Source organism: Phodopus roborovskii, unplaced genomic scaffold, assembly GCF_943737965.1.
Source record: "Phodopus roborovskii unplaced genomic scaffold, PHOROB, whole genome shotgun sequence".
Lineage (NCBI taxonomy): Eukaryota > Metazoa > Chordata > Mammalia > Rodentia > Cricetidae > Phodopus > Phodopus roborovskii.
This window is the reverse complement of record NW_026126514.1, coordinates 4,146,339-4,167,068: the sequence shown is the minus strand read 5'-3', so window position 1 is coordinate 4,167,068 and position 20,730 is coordinate 4,146,339. Positions and strand designations below refer to the sequence as shown.

General features: G+C 39.5%; 1 protein-coding gene across 13 annotated transcripts in view; it reads right to left on the bottom strand.

Moving 5' to 3' along the window:
* Npas3 (neuronal PAS domain protein 3) overlaps window positions 1-20,730 on the bottom strand; it is an 809,049-nt gene that overhangs the window by 370,511 nt on the left and 417,808 nt on the right. Inside the window, exon 1 of one of the 13 annotated variants that reach the window (XM_051195849.1) lies at window positions 16,387-16,491. The exons of the other annotated variants lie outside the window; for them this stretch is intronic. Within the exon in view, the coding sequence (XP_051051806.1) occupies window positions 16,387-16,476 (90 nt within the window). The 5' untranslated portion in view covers window positions 16,477-16,491. Of the gene's footprint in view, window positions 1-16,386; window positions 16,492-20,730 lie in introns of those variants that run through there. 13 annotated transcript variants of the gene reach the window in all.

Here is a 20,730-nt window from a genome sequence, read left to right as displayed (position 1 = left end):
CACATGGCATCAAGTTCACCAAAAACTTCTCAACAGAAATACCGCTGTTTAGAATGCACTGTCTTGTTATTGGTACTCTCAGTTTACAAGATATGTGCAAGGTAATTAGAAACTAAGACACAGAATAAACCCTTTGCCTTTCTGCTTTCTTGCCCACCCCTCTCCACTGGAAACCAAATTATTCCACAAGGGCAAAATTCCTTTGTTCAGAAATTTTCTGAAAGAGATTGGCTATAGTGTGGATAGAAAGCACATGCTTATTGGGTTGCTCTTCGATAATTGGAATATAATGCTTTTCCTGGGACCACAATGACAAGCTGCAGTGACATGAGAAGGCACGTGTCCTGAATGCTGCAGGTGTGTCTTGATTGTGTGCACATAGGAATCCAATGTCTCCTTGAGGCTTCAGGTTTGGTTAAAACAACCAAATGTAAAAGAGGGGTAGGGTAGTTTGCCAATTTACTGCTTTGAACTCAATTTTAACAACAAAGTAATACAGCATGAAAACCTGGTTATTCGACAGCACTCAGCTACACAGAGGACGGCTCAGTGAGCTCCTTGTGCCCGACTTGTCACAATGACTGACACTTTCTAATATTGAGCTGGAAATAATATGGATATTTAATACTGCAGCGTTTACATCAAATAGAAGCAAAGCACTATTGTTTATCAGCAATCTTCTTCTGATGGCATGAATCTATATAGACATAATTATTGTTGAATGATGAGCTCTGATTTTCACATTATGGCATAAACAAATCTGTGGAATATTCACAATGTTTCATCTTGTGTGATTTGAAAAACCTCATAAAGCCAAATTCTTAAGTATTTACTGTGTTTTCCTCTTGAATTTTGACTAAAATTTACCTTTTAGATCTGTTATGCCACTCATGAATTTTTTACAGTATCCATCTGTGCTTCCAATCTCTATTCTCCATGGTTCCTCGTTGTTTTGGCTAACTAACAGGCCCATATGTTGCCTTAATGTATTTCTACACAATGTTTGTGCTTTTAAAAAACCACAGGGAAAAACCTCAGGTCTAAATAAGCTATAAAGAGCATCCATATACAGTTAGACTGTCTTTACTGAGTCCGAGGACATTATGATTCTGCTGCAACAAGCGGCATTTGTCTTCATTTTGTCTGACTGTCCTCATGTGTTATTATTAGTGGCTGTCAGGCTGAGGCAGAAAAAAATAGCATCACTTGAGGAAGAAGTTGAATGCATAAATGTAATACTACACATGGTAGCTGAGGACAAGGAGGTTTGGGATACTCACATGCAAGCATAGGATGAGGGAATCTGAAAGTGAAAATCCACTCTTGGCAAATATGAGAAAAAAGAAAAAAAAAATGACTGCCCTGTCTTTAAAGCAGTGAAGGCTAATTATTGACAAAATTTTAACAGCCTCTGAATATCTTAGAAGACCATGTTTCTGACATGTCAGCTTCACTTTAATGCAAGAAAACACATTTGCTGAAACATTTGCCTGTCGTCCGGTCCTTCGGATAATGTTGAAAAATACCTTGTTTTTCAAAATCAAGATTTCAGTGTTCAAAAAAGGGACTTGGAATTCCATCTTCCGTAAACACCCCTGAGCACCTTCTCCTGAAGCCGGATGTCAGTGACTCCTGCAGACAAACTCACAAACTCACCACCTGTTCACGAGTCTTCACTTTTAAAGACTTACCATTTGAGCAAAGAGTGCACTTTATTTCTCCTTTTCATCATTAAAATAAGACAAGTCACATTATCAGGAGACTGGGAAATTATTACACTCAGCTCCCTACTGGACAGTATCATTTTAATTACTCAGAAAGTAGACTTCCTCCCTGAAAAGACATTATCTTTTGCTTTTCCTATCGGTAAAGATTATCTTCTCTTCAATCAGTTCTGGTCACTAAACAATGATTTTACAAAACAAAACAAAAACTACCTTTAAAGAAACAGCTTCCACAGGTACAGGGGAAGGAGGCATTACACATTTTTCTTCACTGGCATCATATGAAGAAATATGTAAGCATATTTCTGAGAGGTTAGCCTCCTTTGGCTTTCTGATTCATCAGCTACAGAAGTCTGCATGGTTTTGAATAGTATCTGTTTTCTAGAAGATATACATAGTGTTCAAACACACACTGACAAAGTGGGTTGTTACAGTAGTAGCATGTGGCCTTTGCTATTCTTTTGACTTGTTGTGCTGTTACAAGCCACTCTATCTCTTTAGTCAAACTAGCCTTGGTCTACTACCTTCAGGTCTCCCTGAGATGAGTCAGTCACATGGACTTCCTTCTTGAAGTCTTTCCTCTTCCTGTCTCCTTCAGACAATTGGAGTCTCATCTCAACTCCACAGAATGCAAGCTATCGTGCCTTTCAAGGTCAACCTAAGACACTGCTTAATAGAACACTGCATTACTAATTATTTTGTGTGCATATAATCTGCCTTCCCACCTGACTGTCAGGATCTATGGTTGGTGAGATTTTCTGTCTTTCTTATAATCCATAATAGTGGTCCAGGGTAGATGGTGATAAAATAACCAATAACACGTGAGCAAAGGAGAGTTTATGCTAAAACAACTGATTTGCATATAGTAGGACAAGCCCCTGGTAACAAATTAAGAAACAGAACCAAGAGCAGGGCTGTCTAAAGTGATAAATGGGGTCCTGCATAGAAGATCAATGATCGAGGAAATATTCAAATGCAAGGGTTTCAACTCCAAAAGAATTCTCTATAAGCATTTCACCCATCTGCACCCCCTAAAAAAAATGAAAATTTAAAAAATGTGGAGAGCGCAAATAGGAAAACAAATGCCAACCACATTAACATACTCTCTTAAAATATATCAACAGAGAAATACAAACATTTTCACAGAAAGGAATGTAGGTGCGGGGAAGAAGAATCTCTGAAAATGATTGCAAAGGAATATTTGACTGCCCCTTGAAAACAAACATTGGTTTATTTTCAGTGCCTTGGAAAGTACCTCTGTAGAAATTCACTAGCTTGGTATGAAGACTGCCTCCCACCAGTGGTGACCAGCCCATGAGGCTTCCTTGTTGTCCCTTTCCATTCTTTAGGGACCACTGTAGATTCCTTCAGAATGGGGTATCCTGGGGGAGATCTGCTTTTTCCTTTTGTTTGCTTTTAAATTCACTGTTTACCAGCAATTTCCCTGGGAGATTCATTCTGGTTTTACTTTATAAGTTATGCAAAGCCCGAGCAAGGAGGTGAGGTGAGCCATTGGTAGGATGAGTTCTTGATAGTCATTAAGTTTTTGGTGGGCAAATATTGAGTCCCCTTGAATTCGTGGATTTCTGGGGAAAAATATTCCTGTTCATTGAATTTTTAATATTTAATAAAATATATCTGTGCAAATTTTAAGCATTAGTAAGATAAGTTTATAACCAGAGAACCAAAATCTATAGGAAGACAACTCTTCCACAGAAGACAAAAGGGAGTCCTCTATCAATAGAAATTCGAAGTAGTTTTGACTTTTTAGCAGAAATGTGTTTCTTAACAAATATAAAGAATAATTATTCATTGATACGTCTTTGTCTCTTCCTCTTCATTTCAATCATTTCTTCTTCTTTTTTCAGAAACACACACACACACACACACACACACACACACACTGTTTTGTAACTAACATAAATTGGCCTGAATAAGGAAGCTAGTATTTAAATGGTGGCACTTAAGAGTGCAGAGAGATCATGTCAAATGTGGCAACACAGTTCAAAACAAGAGGCTTCTTATAGTCATTCCTTGTAATAATTGGAAATATTAAAGAATACATATCTAAGAACAGAACTTCCTTTGAACAATTCAACAGGCCATTTCATTTTAGATCTGAGAACTGATTTCCTTCATTGATAGTAATGTCACAGGAAAACTGCAAATTTATGCTAGAAACACCCTGTATCATGCTAAATCAATACCACATGCTAAGGGAACCAAGCAATCACCCAGGTTAGATCAGACAACACATTACAGGCATATTTAGAGGGTATTTTTGCTTTTGTTACTTCTCTATCATGAAGGGGACAATCCTATCACCAAAGAATTATTAATGGTCATTGGCTCAAAAAATTCATAGTTATTTAGTTTTAAAGATTATCTGTAAATGTATATTTCATATTTCTAGTTACCTATGTAAAAATTCTATATTATGAGGTAAGGTAAAAGAAACTTACATCCTAATGTATTATTTATAAAATCTGTATATATCAATAGGACTGAACAGAATTCTTAGTTATATCATCTTGGTGTATACTTTATAGAACTCTTAAGTACCAACATTTAGTATCATTTCCCTAATATGAATCATTGAAAAATAACAGCTATCCAGGAAAGCAAAGCCACTGAGCATCATCTCATTGGCGGTTAAAAAGACTTTTTTCTCTCTAGAGATTCAATTTCTGTAATTGGAAATGATATTAAAACAACCAGAAATAAATGAAGTAGAAAGGAAAAAATTAAACTCACAAGAAATATGCAAGTATGCACAAATACCAAATACTGAGGTCTACAAGGAAGGCAAGAGGTTGTGAAGATACTTGCATTCACTCTCTGGCTTTTCTCATACCCATAAAATGGGAAAATTAATTCTTGTGGTGGAGTAGGAACAGAAAGCCTCATCTCTGGTAGAATTATTGTCATTTGTGAGGCAGGACAGGGATATTTTAGAGTTTACTTTTCCTCAGATAATTGAAGACAGAAAGCAAATAGAACACATTCTATCAAACAGAACTACAGACCTACACTCCATCAGATACATCAAGTTTCTCTTTTAATTATGCAGTCTGTACTTCATCACAAAAATAATTTGTGTTTTCCTTATAGCATTTTGAGTTTGCTGTCTTTAATAGAATACACACACACACACACACACACACACACACACATATATATATATATATTAGACAGTCACTATTAGAAACATGTTATGAAAGCAGTGTTATCGTTGAGGATTTTAATAAAATCCCAGAGCCAGATAAAAATCTCAGTACATCTTCTAGTCGCCTAGACTAGGCTAGAATTGTTTTTGCCTTTAGCAATCTCTGGGGAATACAGTCCTTGTTTTTCAATATTTTGGTCTCACCTTCAAACGATTTTATTATCTGGGAATTTACCTCTATGTTTAAACTAAATTGCACATGCTAAAAGCTTAAGCTACCTTCTGAAGCTTCCTACCTGGGAAGGTGGGGTTGGTTCATAAGCATTTACTCTACGTCTGATGTGTGCAGAGCTTGCTTTAAAAACACAAGAAGAGTCCTTTGCAGTGCTCCAATATAGCTGAGAACAAATTCATGCTAAAATTTTTATGGAAGTTGAGAGTTAACAAAAAAAAACCCCTGGGTAATCCCAAAAGAGAAATTTCATGTACCATTTCAATTCATGCAAGTCTCACATGATAGACAGCAACAATAAGTGTTGAACTAAACCAACTAAAATTTTTGAAAGACAGTGCTGATTAGATAAATAGTCTTGAAAGGGTAAATTCAGGACAGCATCCCAAAGGATGTAAAGAATATAAAATCTTAAGGAGAGAAAGTAATTGTCAAATAGGAAACAAGCAGACTCAAACTAACTCAACTGGCAATGTTTCCACAGCAAAAACCATGACTACCAAGGATGGAAAACATGAAGAACTAGGTTACCGAACAAGCACAGCAGATAACTGGGGCAATATTTAGAGAGACAGACAGAGACAGAGAAGGAGAACAGAGATGGAGAAAGACAGAGTGGGAAGGGAGGGGGAGAGAGGTTTTTAATACAAGGATTACAATCTGAACTAGATGCTCTAGTCTATGTCTTTAACTATACCATGGTATTATATGGTACATATATTAACATACAGGAAATTCACATATGGAATACTACTGGAACCAGATTGAAGTATATGCCTAATGGAGAATAGGATTTTAACAATATGAGAAAATTCTCCAGGAAGGCAAAGTAAACTTTGATCTTTACTTGGAAGAAAGTAAGACTTGGTCCTAAAGAAAATTAGAGAGGACAAGATATAAATAAAAGGTTTGCTCATCCCCAGCACGTGGCTAAGACAAAATGCTACAGAATGTACAATCCAAGAGCAATAGAAAGAAAGTGAAGTTCTGTTCTCACTTAATGTTAAGAGGAAATGACTAAAAATATTCCTCCCTCTTTTCCTTTGGCTGTGCTGGCTCATGTTCTAGAATGGACACATGGAAAAATGTAAAGAGGTCCATACAGTGAGGTAGACTCTACTCACATGAAACAGGTTGAGAATGAGAATATTTCCAGCAATAGAGAGAAATGACAGGTAAACCCTTTTTTAGTGAGTCATAGGGAGCAATGTGGATGCCTTTGAGTACAGCACTTAAGGTTCTGGGTGGAGTATGAACCATATGCATTCTGCAGGAAGTATGGTCTTGTGCATGCATCTTGGCTACAAAATAGGTCTATTCCTAACATTTCGGTATTCTGTATCTCTTTGGAGACTCCAGGGTACTGGATTGATACTTTGTAGGTAAAGGAGCATTTCTGGGATGCGGCTTAAAGACTGGAGACCAGGAAAGAAGAGGAAGGAATTTTGCCATTCAAAATTTCTTACCTATGTTTGCCCTAGAATCCTACAGCTTTCATGCCCTACTTGTAAGAGTACACTGACTGCAGTCTTTAAAGTTTATTGCTGGTTTCTGACTCATAAGGAGGAGACAGAGTTAGAAACAAAGTTTCCTTCTGCCCACTACCAGATCTAACCTACATCCCTCAGATCCTTCCTCCTTGCTCTGAATCTTTTCCTGAGGAGGAAGCTTGCCAAGAGTGTTATCTGTTTTGTGGTAACACTTTCCAAAACCAATCATTAAATTATTTTTTAAGAAATTAAAAAATTAAATTAAAGAGATGTTCAGTAAGAAGTCATCACATGGTTGAAGATTTCATAGATTAAAGAAAGTGGGGTGGGGTGGGGTGGTCAGCCATTGATAAAGATGAAAGCACTGGGTGTAAGAGCTCAAAAGGCTCCGAACAGTGGGTGAATTATCCCTCTTGTTGCTGTTAGTTCATTCATCATATAACTGAAGGATCTACTAATTGATGTTCCTTCACTATACCTTACGGACTACTGAGCTTTAATGTTACACAAAAATGCAAACAAAATTAAGGAAAAACAAAAAATAAAGAGGGAAAAGGCCTTATACTTTTCCTAAGGTAACGTTTGTTTGTTTCTTTTGTTTGTTTGTTTGTTTTGCTGACTCAGAATTGAGGGAGTGTGAAAGTTTAATGCTCAATTTTAGAGACAATTGGTGGGGCGGATGGGGGTCTTATGGTGGGTGGGGCTGGCTGTGGACAGGGCATGCATGTAATTGTAGCTCCTTCCTGGGACTGACTCAGGCCCCCCTGAATATGGGTCTCAGCCGGAAGGACAGAGCAGTCTAAGGGACCTCAGACAGTGGAGCCAGGATGTATCCCTGGTGCACAAAAGGACTTTGCGAACACATCCCCCATGGAGAGATAACTGCCTTAATCTAGAGACAGGAGAGAAGCCCTAGTCCCTACTTCACATGACCTGTCAGATCTACATGACCCCAACTGGATGGCATTCCCCTACATATGGAATTGGGGTGGGGGGATGGGAGGGGAGTGCATGTGAGAGGGCAGAGAGGGTAAAAGGGAGGGAAGGAGGGAGGGAGATGGAACTGGAATTGACATGTAAAATAATAAATTAAATTTAAAAAAATGCTTTGACTCCAAAATTTAAGTTCAAGGACAAGTTACTGGGGAAAAGGATTTCTATTTTTGTTTCCTCAGAAAATGAAAAGCTGTGGATTCCTTCCAGATTAATGTGGTTTGATTAAGCCAGAGCACCTGAAGCAGAATACCAGATCCTACATTCAAAACAGCTGGACAAAGCAGCCTGACAGACTACAGCCAGGATTTCTGAATCCCCCATGACAGCGCTCCTTACCAGCAGGAAGTAGTTTGGAAAGAACAACGCCCAAATTCCCAAATATTCTCTATAAATGTTTGTTTTCATTTAAATGGACTTGGTTATATAAAATAATAAAATTCTGCATATTCTACAGGAAAAAAAATTGTAGCTCCTTCCTATCTGCACATCTGTGTGCAGTGGATTCCCCTTCTCTGTCTCTGTTGTGACTGAAGTACCGCAAAAGTCACACCGTATGTTTCCTAACTAAGGAGCTACTGTTTTCCTTGAAAGTGAAGGGAGAAGAATATACTCCCCCAAAGAGAAAGTCTGATTCTCACTCATGGGCTAATTGGAATAGAAGGAGATAGGAATTGCCAAGTACATTTTAACAGTAATTATGGGAAAGTGGCTAGGATGTGGTGGGCTTTTATTCCAGAACGCCACCTGAGAAGAAAGGAACTGTTCTCCAAAGTCCCCCCCCCAAAAAAAAAAAACCTTGACTTTCATTAGGTCAGTCGAGTAGCCAAAGGCAGAAATTGGATCATGTAGAAAGGACATCCTGTGTCCTGTGTGATGTCTTTTCAGGAGAAAATACAAAGTGGTGAATTAAAAAAGAAACCAAGTCTATACACACAAATTATCCCCACCCAAGGCCCAGTCCATATACAGAAACCCTACTGCTGCACGGCCTGTTCACACAAGCGGCACTGTTTTGATGGATTTCCCTGTAGTTACTTCTGTACCTTCAGCTTCTGATGCCCAGCACGCACAGAGATGAGGGCCGAAAGGGCTCACTCTGGGTCTTTACATTCAAAGGCAAGAAAATCAATATCTATCTCCAAAAGATAGATCTAAGGATGCTGGAGTTCCCAAACACTCCCAGTTACTCTGAGGCACAGCTGCCAGGACAGGAGTCACACAAGGAAGACACAAGCAGGGCCATGGCCTCATGTGGATTCCAGAGCCTGTGGCTCAGAGAAGGATAAAGGAATGACATCTGCAGTAGATGGAATTAAAAGTAAAAACAGCTTTGACTTGACTCAGAAAGGGGGTGAAAAGAAAAAGTAACAAAAACACTCACATTTGAGTACAACAACAATAAGGAAAGCCATATCCTAAAGCACAAGGGGCAGGAGGGTGGAGAGGGAGAGGGACATAGATTTAAAGAAACAGTAAGGGGATCCTTCCAGTGAGGAGATGCGACTCATGAGCAAGGTGCCAGATAAAGTGACTATGCAGTGTCATCAAAGGAATCTAACAAGATCTTTCATTTTCACAGTGGCTTTCCTGTTCTAAGGACAACCTTTGTTCTTAATCTCTTGTTACTAAAAGGAAAGTCCCTCTGCTTATGACTGAAATGATGCAATAATAGGACAGTATATTGTCATATCCTTGTAGTCCTAGTTCTCAGCATTGGTTCGAACATGGGATAGGCACATATTGATCAATTTGACGGTTGATGAGTAACTCTCAAAGACACTATCTGATTTAATGCCCATAGTTCTTTGGTATAGGTTTGTTATTCATACCCCACAAGTAGAAACATATAATCAGATAGGCAAAGTCCATGTAGCCAGCAAGAAGCAGACATGCCATATGGACCTGTGTCTATGACTCTTTCAAGTTCAGCATAATAGCTTCTCAAGATACAGGCCATTGAAACAGACAAATAACACTGAGATAATATGATATTAGATATAATAAGCAATTGAAACATCAACCATTTGGCTTATTCTTGAGAAGTGACTTAAAAATACTCTAGCTAAAACAAAAATTTGCATAACAAAAATATACCATTTGATTTTCTTTTTGTAAAAAAACATTAAGTTAACTTTAAAGGAAGAGGAGACCTAGGTAAGTAACCCAAATGTATCAATTTGACTGAATATTTTATATCTAATAAAAGAATTCTAGAGACTTTGTCAAATCTTTTTTTTAATACATTACAATTTTTGGTGTAAGAAATTTTAGGAAACATTTCTACAATTACAAACTGCAAATCATCCCAGAATAAAGGTCTTGAGGTACCTTGCTGCTTAGTTTTGTACTGTAAACCAGTTAGTGCCATCTAAACATGTAGAATTATCTAAAATTGAAAACAAAATGACACAGATATAACTATCCAACAAGAAGGCTTGCCATGAACATACCAAAAAAAAAATGGCTCTAATGAAAACTAAACATACAGGAATGCCTGACAGTGAAAGCTTTGGTGTCCATCCAGTAGAATGATCCCTAAAGGCTGTACATGGAGTCCACAGTATTTAGGCTGAATTTGCGAGAATGTTGCAATTTTCATGGGTTGAAACTAAGTGCTTGTAGATGTTTGGGAAGACATTTCAGGAAATAAAAGGGACTAAGCCAAAGCACAGGATAAAACAAGACATTTAAAACCTTGTTAAGTATCCTGAAAAAGGCAGTCCTGAGTCACAGAGCTCTATAGTTTCTCTACCTTGGTGTCACTGATGCTTGACTCCCTGTGAAATGCAGCATGTTTCTAGCATACCTGGTTCTAGTCACCAAATCCTAGGCACATCTCACCTGTCATGGCAAGCAGAATGCCTCTGGATTTTGCCAAGGTGTCCTAGAAGGCAAAACCTCCCAGAGGAGAAATTCTGAGCTAGAACCTCAACTGGAATTTGGCTCTCTAGTAAAAGTGAGCACTCGGTGTGGCAGGGGGTGCTAACAGAGCACAACTTCTAAGTGTACATCACTGACATCTATACAGGATTCAGGAACACCGACCAGAGCAGAAATGACACGGAAGAACTATTCCAAGACCAAAAGGTAGATATAGTAGTCTTTGTCATGACTTGAAATCTGTAAAAAGGAGTCTGAACTGCAATGAGAGCTAATGCATTTTCCGTTTTCTAAACAAAGGGATGGATTAAAAACAAACAGCAGAGTGTTGGTTGTTAATCCAAGGAATGTGAAAAGGGCAGGTTAAACTAGCAGCATTGGAAGGAAGGACACAGACAATTTAGGAGTAGAACAGTCATTGTGTGAGTATTAATATCCCAAGAGAGCAGAAGGATTGGAAAAGATGGATGTTGTCAAACTCTAAGAGTAGCATCAATAACTTAAATATATTAAATGCAGCACATTCGGCATGTGAAACTTTAACAGTACAGTTGAAGTACGGGCAGAGAATTGGCATGAGCATGGTCACACTTGGTAAGTTTTAGTACCACAGACAGACTCTCTCAAGGGTTTCTTTTATTTATTATTTTTAATTCCTTAGACTTATGCAGCTTCATGACACCAAACCAGAGAGGATTAATGAAATAAGTTTATAAATATTTATAAATTGATTTTATTTATGCAGCAATTTTGACAAATACCAACTCAACCTGGAACTGCCAATGTTAGAGTTACAAAGAGGGCAATAAAATAACCCAATCAATTACAATGTGACGATTCAGTTAACACATCTGCTTCTCAAAAAACATCAAATATATCTAATGTTTTAGCAGTGATATTCTCTCTGTCTCTAGATGTTACCTTTTAGTTTCTCGGTCTGCTAGACTTGGTGGAAACAACTCATGAGATAAAGGAACAACACTGTCTTAGAGTTTATAGACTGCTGTGCTGAAACACCGCATTCCATCTCTGAGGAAGTCTAGGCAGGAACTCGAGGCAGACAGCTGAAGCAGGGGCCACGCCACGGAAGAGCACCACCGTTCACTGGCTTGCCTCTCATGGTTTGCTCAGTCTGCTTTCTCATATAATGCAGAAGCACCTGCTCAGGTGTGGCACTGCCCCACCCCATGGGCTAAACCTGCCCAAGTCCATCATTAATCAAGAAAATGCTCCACAGGCTTGCCTGCAGGCATTCTGGATGGAAATATTTTCTAGATCGAGGTTTCTATTCCCAGATAATTCTAATTCCTGTTACAACGACCGAAGAGAAATAATACCAAGAAAAAAAAAAAAAAGAAATTTCAAATTCTGATAAGCTTTAGATGTGGAATTTCTTAGTTCTTTGGGGCAGTAGTTAGTTCAGATGAAGCATAATGGCCAAAGGCCAGAATATTCTAGAATCATAGTTAATGAAAGACTCTGGTGAACTTTCAGTACTTTCTTCCCACTTGCAAATTGAAGCTGTGAATTGAATAAGCCCTGCTTTCCCACATGCAAAGACATACACAAAGGAAATATCCCATTACACCATATATCTTTTTTATTTTCATTACTCTGGTGATTGGCTCAAAACTAAGAAGTCATGGAGAAAAAATGGCAACCGGTGTCATTTTTTTTTTCCAAATGATAAAAATATATCAATGGCTATCAAATTTCCAAGTTAAGATGGAAAAAAAAAAAAAAAAAAAAAAAAACCACAATCCCTCTCTCCTGCATATGTATTTTAAAAATTGTTATCATATTTCTTCTTTGTTGGTTTTGGGTGCCACTGGAGTAGGAAAACAATTATGCTTTTGTGGGTATCATCATTGGAAGCAGCGCTACCTCAATTATACTGCCCACTCCTATCAGCTACTGCATCCCACATCACCCAGAGTCACCGCAGGAAGCCACAAACCTGCGAGTCCCGTGCTTCAATTCTTGAAGGTTTCACCTGTAATTTATACCATGCACCCTACCCTTAAAATGACTCAGAAAATGATCAAACATTTAACTAAAACACACACAGCATCAGAGAGACTTTTTTCAGCAGGAAAATTTAGCTTCCCCAATTTCCTGTTTTGACACGGCTTTAAGCAACTGTGTCCAGATGTAGAGCTGTATTATCAGCAAAATAATTGCTATTTTCCATCAAGATATTACACAAGTTCTACTTTTCTCTGGCTGAGTCCATCACAGAAGTGTACGAATTTTATCAGATCATTCTGATACCATGCTATCAGAAATGAGCACCACATTCAGTCACCCTGGGTCCCTGGTCCTGCTCCTCCAAATTAGACTTACTACTCATTCTCAGCTCTTTGTTCCTTGTTCCTTCCCTCATGAAGGGCACAGGATGGTATTTCCTATGAGACAGAGCCCAGAAAACTGGCACCCACAAGCACTGCTATTATCAGCGGTAGGAACACGAGTTACATTTATAATCAAAGGAAACAGGACCAGATCCCCAACCCAGTTTAATAAGATAATTGAAAATTACCTCATGCAAGGTGTTCAATGACCAATAAGTGTTTGGCTGGTGGCCAGGGGTCTCTGGGTACACAGACATTGATTATGAAAGGATGTTTGGCTGTTTCCCAGGAACACTAGATGGGAAAGGGCAGAACTTTCCCATGTGCATGGCATGAGGGACAGCAAGCACGGATTAGGACAAGGTTGAATCAGGGACACTGTGGCCATTTGGCCAATGGTGACAACAATCTGCCAAGGATGTTTTACTGCCATGCTTTACTTACTCCAAGGCAAACTTATTGGAAATGACCCATCCCCTTAAGGGAGAATTAAATGCAGATCTGAAAGGGCCCAGACAGTGAACTCCTAATAGTCACGCAGCTTTTAGTAATTTGGCTTAAAAGGGAGTTGTGAACCAGGGGTCTCATGGGAAAGGACACCGCTCTGCACCTGCTCATCTGAAAGAAGTCATGTATACATACAAATCATCTCCTTTCCTCATAGTCCAGAACACATTCTTTTACTGAACCGACAGTATAAGTGAATTTCATTTCTCAAAGGTTTACCTAAATGTTGTGAACCAGAATTCTTTCTTAAATATTTTATTAATTCTTTGAGACTTTCATACACATACGCAATGTCTTTTGACCATGTTTACCCCCTATTCCTCAGCATAACTGCTCCCAGACTCATCTCTCATAACTTTATGGCATTTTGTATTTTTTAAATAAGCCATGGAGTTTAATCTATGCTGCCCATGTATTCACGGGTATGGGACCATATACTGGGGTACAGCTGATCTATCAGGGCCCACACTCTTAGAAAACTGACCCCTCACCTAAAAAAGCAGCAGCTGTCAATATTTCCTTAGCTAGGGGTGAGGCCTCATGAGCCCTTCCCTTTCCATGCTGAAAATTTAACTGGCTCGGTCTTGTGTTGGCAACCACAACTTCTGTGAACTCATGAGTACAGTGTCCCTGTTATGTCCAGAAGACACTGTTGCCCTTCTGTCCTCCCTGATGTCTGGCTCTTCTAACTTATCTACTTCTGTGGTTCTCAACCTGTAAGTTGTGACTACTTTGGGGGACAAACAACCCTTTCACAAATGTCATACATCAGATATCCTGCATATCAGATATTTATAATTCATAACCGTAGCAAAATTAATGGTTATGAAGTAGCAACAAAATAATTTTATGGTTGAGGGGTCACCACATTATGAGGAACTGTATTAAAGGGCCACAGCATGAGGAATGTTGAGAACCACTAATCTACTTCTTATTCTGAGATGGTTCTGGAACTTTAGGGATAGTAAGTTAAGATAAACTTGTTCACATTTATGACTGAGCCCTCTACAGACACTTACTTTTCTGCAGTATGACCAGTTGTGTGTTAACTGCCATTCACTGCCCAGAAAAGCTTCTTCAATGGCGCCTGAGGGTGCATTCATTTCTTTCTTCCAAACCATGTTAAGAGCTGTGTTTTCTAGTGATTAATAAAGAATGATATAGGTGTGTAGTAACTGTCACACTGGAACTTCATATTTTCTGTCTGCCTATGTATATGCTTAGCCTTAATCAAGGAAACAATGTTTTAAAATGTATTTACTTTGCTGAGTCACAACTTTTTTGATGTTCATATTTTGATTTTCTTTTTCATTTTAGGCACCCTTAGGGGAGAACCATTGGAACCCATAAGGCATCCTATGGATCTGCCATGCTGTATCTGTTCTTTTTTTCTTTACTGTATACCAACCCCCAAAAGGAGTACAGTATTCATAGAGGCCTCATTTGAGTTTGGCAGAGAAAAGCCACGGTCCCTTGAGAAGTTGGAGGAGAGGGAAAATAAAACAGAAAGATATGGGAGAAACTGGAATCAGTGTGAAACAAAGACTCTTGGCTTCAGAGGTAGCTAAGTGGTAATATATCGGTTTATACTCACAAAGGAGGCTGGCAGACCAGGGACAAGCCAGTCTCTGTCCCTGCTGTTTGAAATTATATACCACTGCTGGTATACTAATGTTGTATTTTCACTTAAAAAGGACAAATCATATGAATTGACATAATTCCAAGAATTCAAAGACTACCTAAATAGTTACCTAAGACTGTAGCAGGAAAAAAAGAAATGACATATCATGTCACCATGTTGGCAGTTCTACCGTTTTTTTTTTGTTTGTTTGTTTGTTTGTTTGTTTTGTTTTGTTTTTCCTAAGAAGCACTGTAAGAATTACCCTCACGCTCTAGAGGCCAGGGTGTGGGTGGTTTCCTGGAACTGGAAGGGCTAGCTGCTCTAGTTCTCTGTTAAGGACAGCAGTGTTTGGCTTTTTGCTTTGTTTTGTTTTTTGTTTTTTCAAGACAGGGTTTCTCTGTAGCTTTGGAAGCTGTCCTGGAACTAGCTCTTGTAGATCAGACTGGCCTCGAACTCCCAGAGATCTGCCTGCCTCTGCCTCCTGAATGCTGGGATTAAAGGCATGCACTACCACCGTCTGGCCTAGAACAGCACTCTTGAAGGAGTCTTTGCTACTGCCTCTAATGTCTGTTGAGAACTGCTAGTCTTCTAGGCTGACATGTGGGTATACAGTGGCATGGAGGGTAGAAAGCCATTGGAATATAACATCCACCAGAGAGGGAGAGGTTTGATGAGAGCAAGTGAAGGATTCAGTTAGTGACCACAGATACTGCTTAAGATCTGAGCCAGGTTTGCAGGGAATGAGGCAGTATTCCCTTCATACTCTTTGTCTTCCGAGTCTCAGCAGGGGTTGAAACAGTTCCATAGGAAAGAACAGGGCAATTATTAGGCCCTTTGAACTGTATGGTGTAGGGAAATTCCAGTGGGATCATGTGTTTATAGGCAAATTAGTAGCTTCAATGGTTTATTGTTAAGCTAACAAGTGATTAGAAAGGTCTGCTCTCCCAAGCACGCTGTCTGAAAGGATTCATCAATTTTGAATCTGGGATAGAAAAACACAGCCCTTGGTTAAAAGCAGTATTTCTCTACCCCATATGTAAGCATAAAGATTATTGAGAACAGCTTTCTGTAAGCCTCATGCTCTAGTGTGATCAGCTGTCTTTTTTCTTTCAGTTTGATTTTTGATTGACACATAATGAGTGTGCATGTTCAGAGAACAAAGTGATTTCCTGATACATGCATACATTACAGAATGATCAAATCAGGGTAACTGTCATATCTATCACACACACACACACACACACACACACACACACACACACGTGTGTGTGTATTTTTTTTTTTTTTTTGCAAAACATTCAAAATCCTCTTTCAGCAATTGGAAGTAAAATCAATACATACCATCAATTCTAGTAACCCTACTATGCAGACCAGAACCTCTTGCTCTTATCTGTTGACAGATCTCGCTCCGCTCCATACCTTGCTTCCTGTAGTTCTGGCAATGATGGTAAAATGATCAGCATCTGTGAGATTAATGTTTGTAGATCCCACGTGACTAATGCATGGCATCTGTGTTTTTGTATGTGGCTTATTTCACTCTACATAACATAATACTCTTTAGATTCATCTCTGCTGCTGCCAGCTGTGGAATTTCATATTTTCATGACTGAATACTATTCCACTCTTAAAATGTAATTTCAAGAAAATCACTTGGCTGACTAGTAGATGTGAACACATGAAAAGAGAAGGCTAAGGGAAACTAGCTGGTATAGAAGTATTCATTTTTCTTTCTTGGGGTTTTTCTGTTGGACACTTTGAAGCAAAATAATAATAATAATAACAACAATGATAATAATAATAAAGCAAGATTTGAGTCATAAACACTGATGCTAGGATTCTCTATGGCCACAGCTTCCTGGCTCTTTCAAGGTTCATTAGAACAGCAATAGAATTCTTCCCTTCTCCACTCAATCTTCCTTGCTCTGCTGCTTGCTCCACTCTAGTTTCCTTCCCGTCTTCACAGTCCCCCCTTTTCTCTGTGCACAACCTCATACATACTATTGCTGAGGGGAGGCATGGGCAGGGTTAATCAGGTTCTTATTGATGAGGGGGCTAACTCAAACACAAAGCAATAATTCTGTAGTGTTTGAGACTCTGGGTGGTTGATATGGTTTGCTTTGAGAGCCATTTTTTCCCTTTTCTTTGCTCATCTCTCTGTGTGAAAGTTGAGGTGCTTTTTAGTACTTCAAACGAAATCACCCGTTATGAAGCAAGAACTCTCTCTAATGACTCCTTAGCATGTATATACTATGGGATTTTCTTTTTAAAATGAATTTACTAAAAGCTCTAACATTTTTTTCCTAAGAATTAAGACTTGTTCAGAAATTTTAGTTACAATAGCCTTGGAATTGTCTTGTGTAGCCTTCTGTAATACAGACCCGATCTGTCCCAACCCTTAAGAGTACAAAAAAGCAATCAGCCTCATGGTTTCACTCCTGTTCATTTCCTTTGCATTTACTATTTGTAATTGATCAACATACAGAAAGAAGAAATGCTTTTCAGTTACCACCTGTGTATTACTTCTGAGGTGAGAAGTCTCAGTCCTGTGGAGTGTTCCATTTCAGCTCCTTTTCTGTTCAGAAGGACCTCTTCCCACCTAAAAATATTCAAAATACCTTCTAGACACCATGAAGCTGCAGAGGGCAAGGGAAGGCAGGCTGTGGGTACAGGAAAGATGCAGGAGCAGACAGACAGAGAACATGAATCCAGATCATCCAGGTTGTAAGACAGTAGGCTGCAGCAACATGCAGCCATTCCCAGCCAAGGTGAAGCAGGCAGCCAACACTAACTAGGCAGAGCACACCAGAAGCCAAGACAAAGGACTTGAGCTGATACAAAAGAAAAGAGTACTAATTCTAAGCTCCATAAGCAAAGCCTAAGGAAAGATATTTGCATTGCAACATACACAGAGAATAGAAACATCTGGACAGACAAAATGGCTGGGCCAGGAAGAAGCCCTCATCCACATCACCACTCTCCCAGGACTGTGTACCAGGAACACAGAATATATCCTAGGTCTCATTTGTCAGTTGACACAGTAGATACAGCTCTAAATTCCCATGCCAATGTCAAGTGTCCAGAACACATCTCAGGCATTGCTAATGATATCCCAGAGTGAAGAGCTCAGAGGAAGCCTCCGAAGCAAAGTTTCTCTCTGACCTTCTTCTTCTCGCCCTGTTTCCTTCCCAGATGCAGCCATTAAAAAACTAGAATCCCTCCTATCCAAACTGGGTCAGAAAACCCAGAGCCACTTTTCCCCAAAGCCAGTCATGAAGCCTAAGACAACATTGTGTTCTTCCTGTGACTGTCTCTAAGTGCTGCCATTGAGATAATAAGACTTTTCTAGTGGGGGAGGGGTCTGGTCCCCATCTTTGGGAAGAAGACAGGCTTTGAGAGAGGAGTCAAGTGGATCTATACACACGGGCCCTGGTGGGTTCCCTTGCATCAGTCTATTGCCGTTAGGTGCTATCTTTTTGTCGATTTCTATGTATATAGTTGCTCATCCTTTATTGAACCTAAGTACATGAGTTGATAGCTCACTCTACACATCTGAGTCTTCAGTCTTAAGGCTCTCCTTTCTTACAAACTAGAATCAAAGGTGTTTGTCCCCCATCTTCCCCCCCCCCCACCGTATTCTCCTAAGCTATCTGGTGTTACATGACTTGGCCATGACTCTTGGTAAAGCACTGTTTTCTGTCCGTATAATAATTAGAGTAAGTGCTTTCAATGTTTATTAAAGACTGATAGCTAAAGGAGTAAAATTCAGAATCAGATCATCAGGTTTTTTTAAAAATCTACATTTGTATGAGCAACTTAATAGTAGGTGAGAAGAACAGGTGAGTAATATTAGAGATGGTGAAACAGACATTAATTATAAGAGCTAATGAGAAAAGAAAAACCAAAACAAATGAGTGGGTAATTTCCTGCTGGCTATGTTAGACACCTCAAAAGGTCCAACCCGGTTCAGTGAGTGCCCTGTGTTTCACTGTGACACCAGAGCCCCTCAAGAAAGTAAAGTACAATGCCTCAACCTGGTGTCCCTTCTCATCTTCTGGAAAAAAAAAATAGAGCTCCTACCACCTAGAGTGTTTAAGAAAGCCTGGACAGTGCTGCCCTACAGCACAGAGACCATGAAGAACCACATGCCATTTGTCACCCAGAAGCAACCACTGCCAACCCTTTCAGCCAGACTAGGACTATGTCCTTGGTGAGAAGGGGTGGCACATCTTACCATTCACCTGGGTCCCTGAGCTTCCTCTCTCTGGGTCAGTAAAGGGACACTGTACAACATAATAGTAATATCTTTATGCCATTGAACATGGTTGCACTTATTCTTCATAAATATTGGTGGTTACTGCTTAATTAAATTGGCGAGTGGTAGGACATGGGACCATCAGAGGTTAAGCTAGAGTTCTTATAGACTTTGAGAGAAACCAAACTGTTTGCATTAAAGAAAGAAAGAAAGGAAGGAAGGAAGGAAGGAAGGAAGAAAGGGATGCCATTAGTGTGGCTATCTGAATGCCCACCATCATCACCCATGGACCACAATAACAGTTTATCCCTGAAGGTCTGTCTTTCATCAACTGGAGGAGGTGAGCAATTGAGAGAAGGAGGAAGTGGGTGGAGAAGATAAAATGCTTAGAGATGACAAGGGTGCCCGTGTCCATTTATGACCCCATAATTTTAGCAAGTCATTTAATGAAGAAATTGGATGCAAACCCCATATAATTCCATCCAAATGATGTCAGCTGTGTGGCTTTATGTAGGCTGCTGGACTTACATCAGCTATTTACAATTTTATCAGTGCTGGAATAATAGAGGCAGGTGTTCCTGCTGCTCTAAGTGGAAAACACTCACTGATCATTTTATAAATCTATCAGGCTGTTGTATCAGTAATGTATTGTACCATTGCAGTTTTCTTAGGCCCAAGTTATGACAAAAAAAAAAAAAAAGAAGAAGAAGAAGAAGCCTCCTGCCAAGCCTCAGATGGTGAGGTCCACACTGCTTATGCTCCCCTTTTTAAAATGTCTATTTACAAAAACAAACAAATAAGCTCTCCATTGTACTAGCAGAACTACCTTTACACCAATTTGAAATGAAAAGAAACCGCATAGTTGTGTGTGTGAGCAAACCAACTGTCCATATTCTAGTGCACTTATTCAAACCTCTGTGGCTTTGGAAACTTTTTGTTAAGGCATCACTGGATTGTGGCAGAAAGCAATGACTGGTGATGAACACGGAGACTAGGGTCTAACCTGGTGACTCTCACTTATTCACAGATCTCTTCTGGGGTTCTTCTCTGATGTAGCAATTGTTAAGCCCTGGCAGGTACAAACTCTCAGCATGTACTTACTATAAATGTGCTCTCTTACAGAGGCAGGGGAACCACAATCCTCAGCTCTTTCCCACATATGTATAGCTAGGGATTCTTTCCTTGTTATTTGCTGAAACTGGACCAGCCACTGAGCAGACGCGAACTCCTCAGAACTACCTTGTCAAAAAATGATGCATGCTCCCGATGTCAGGCTTGAGGGGCTCTGACCCAGTTTTGGCCAGTGCTTTGGCACTCAGAGGTACATGATAAATGCCCACTGAGAGAATGCCTGAATAGGTGAGTGTAACAGGGGGAGAGCTGTCACTCAGGTATGATGGAGTTGAGAGAGGCATGGCAGAGCCATTTTACAGATTTTTAAGTATGTTCCCTCATAGTAATGGAGATGAGCACAACTGTGAAGGATAGGAGGTGTCCTCAGCCCTACTGCA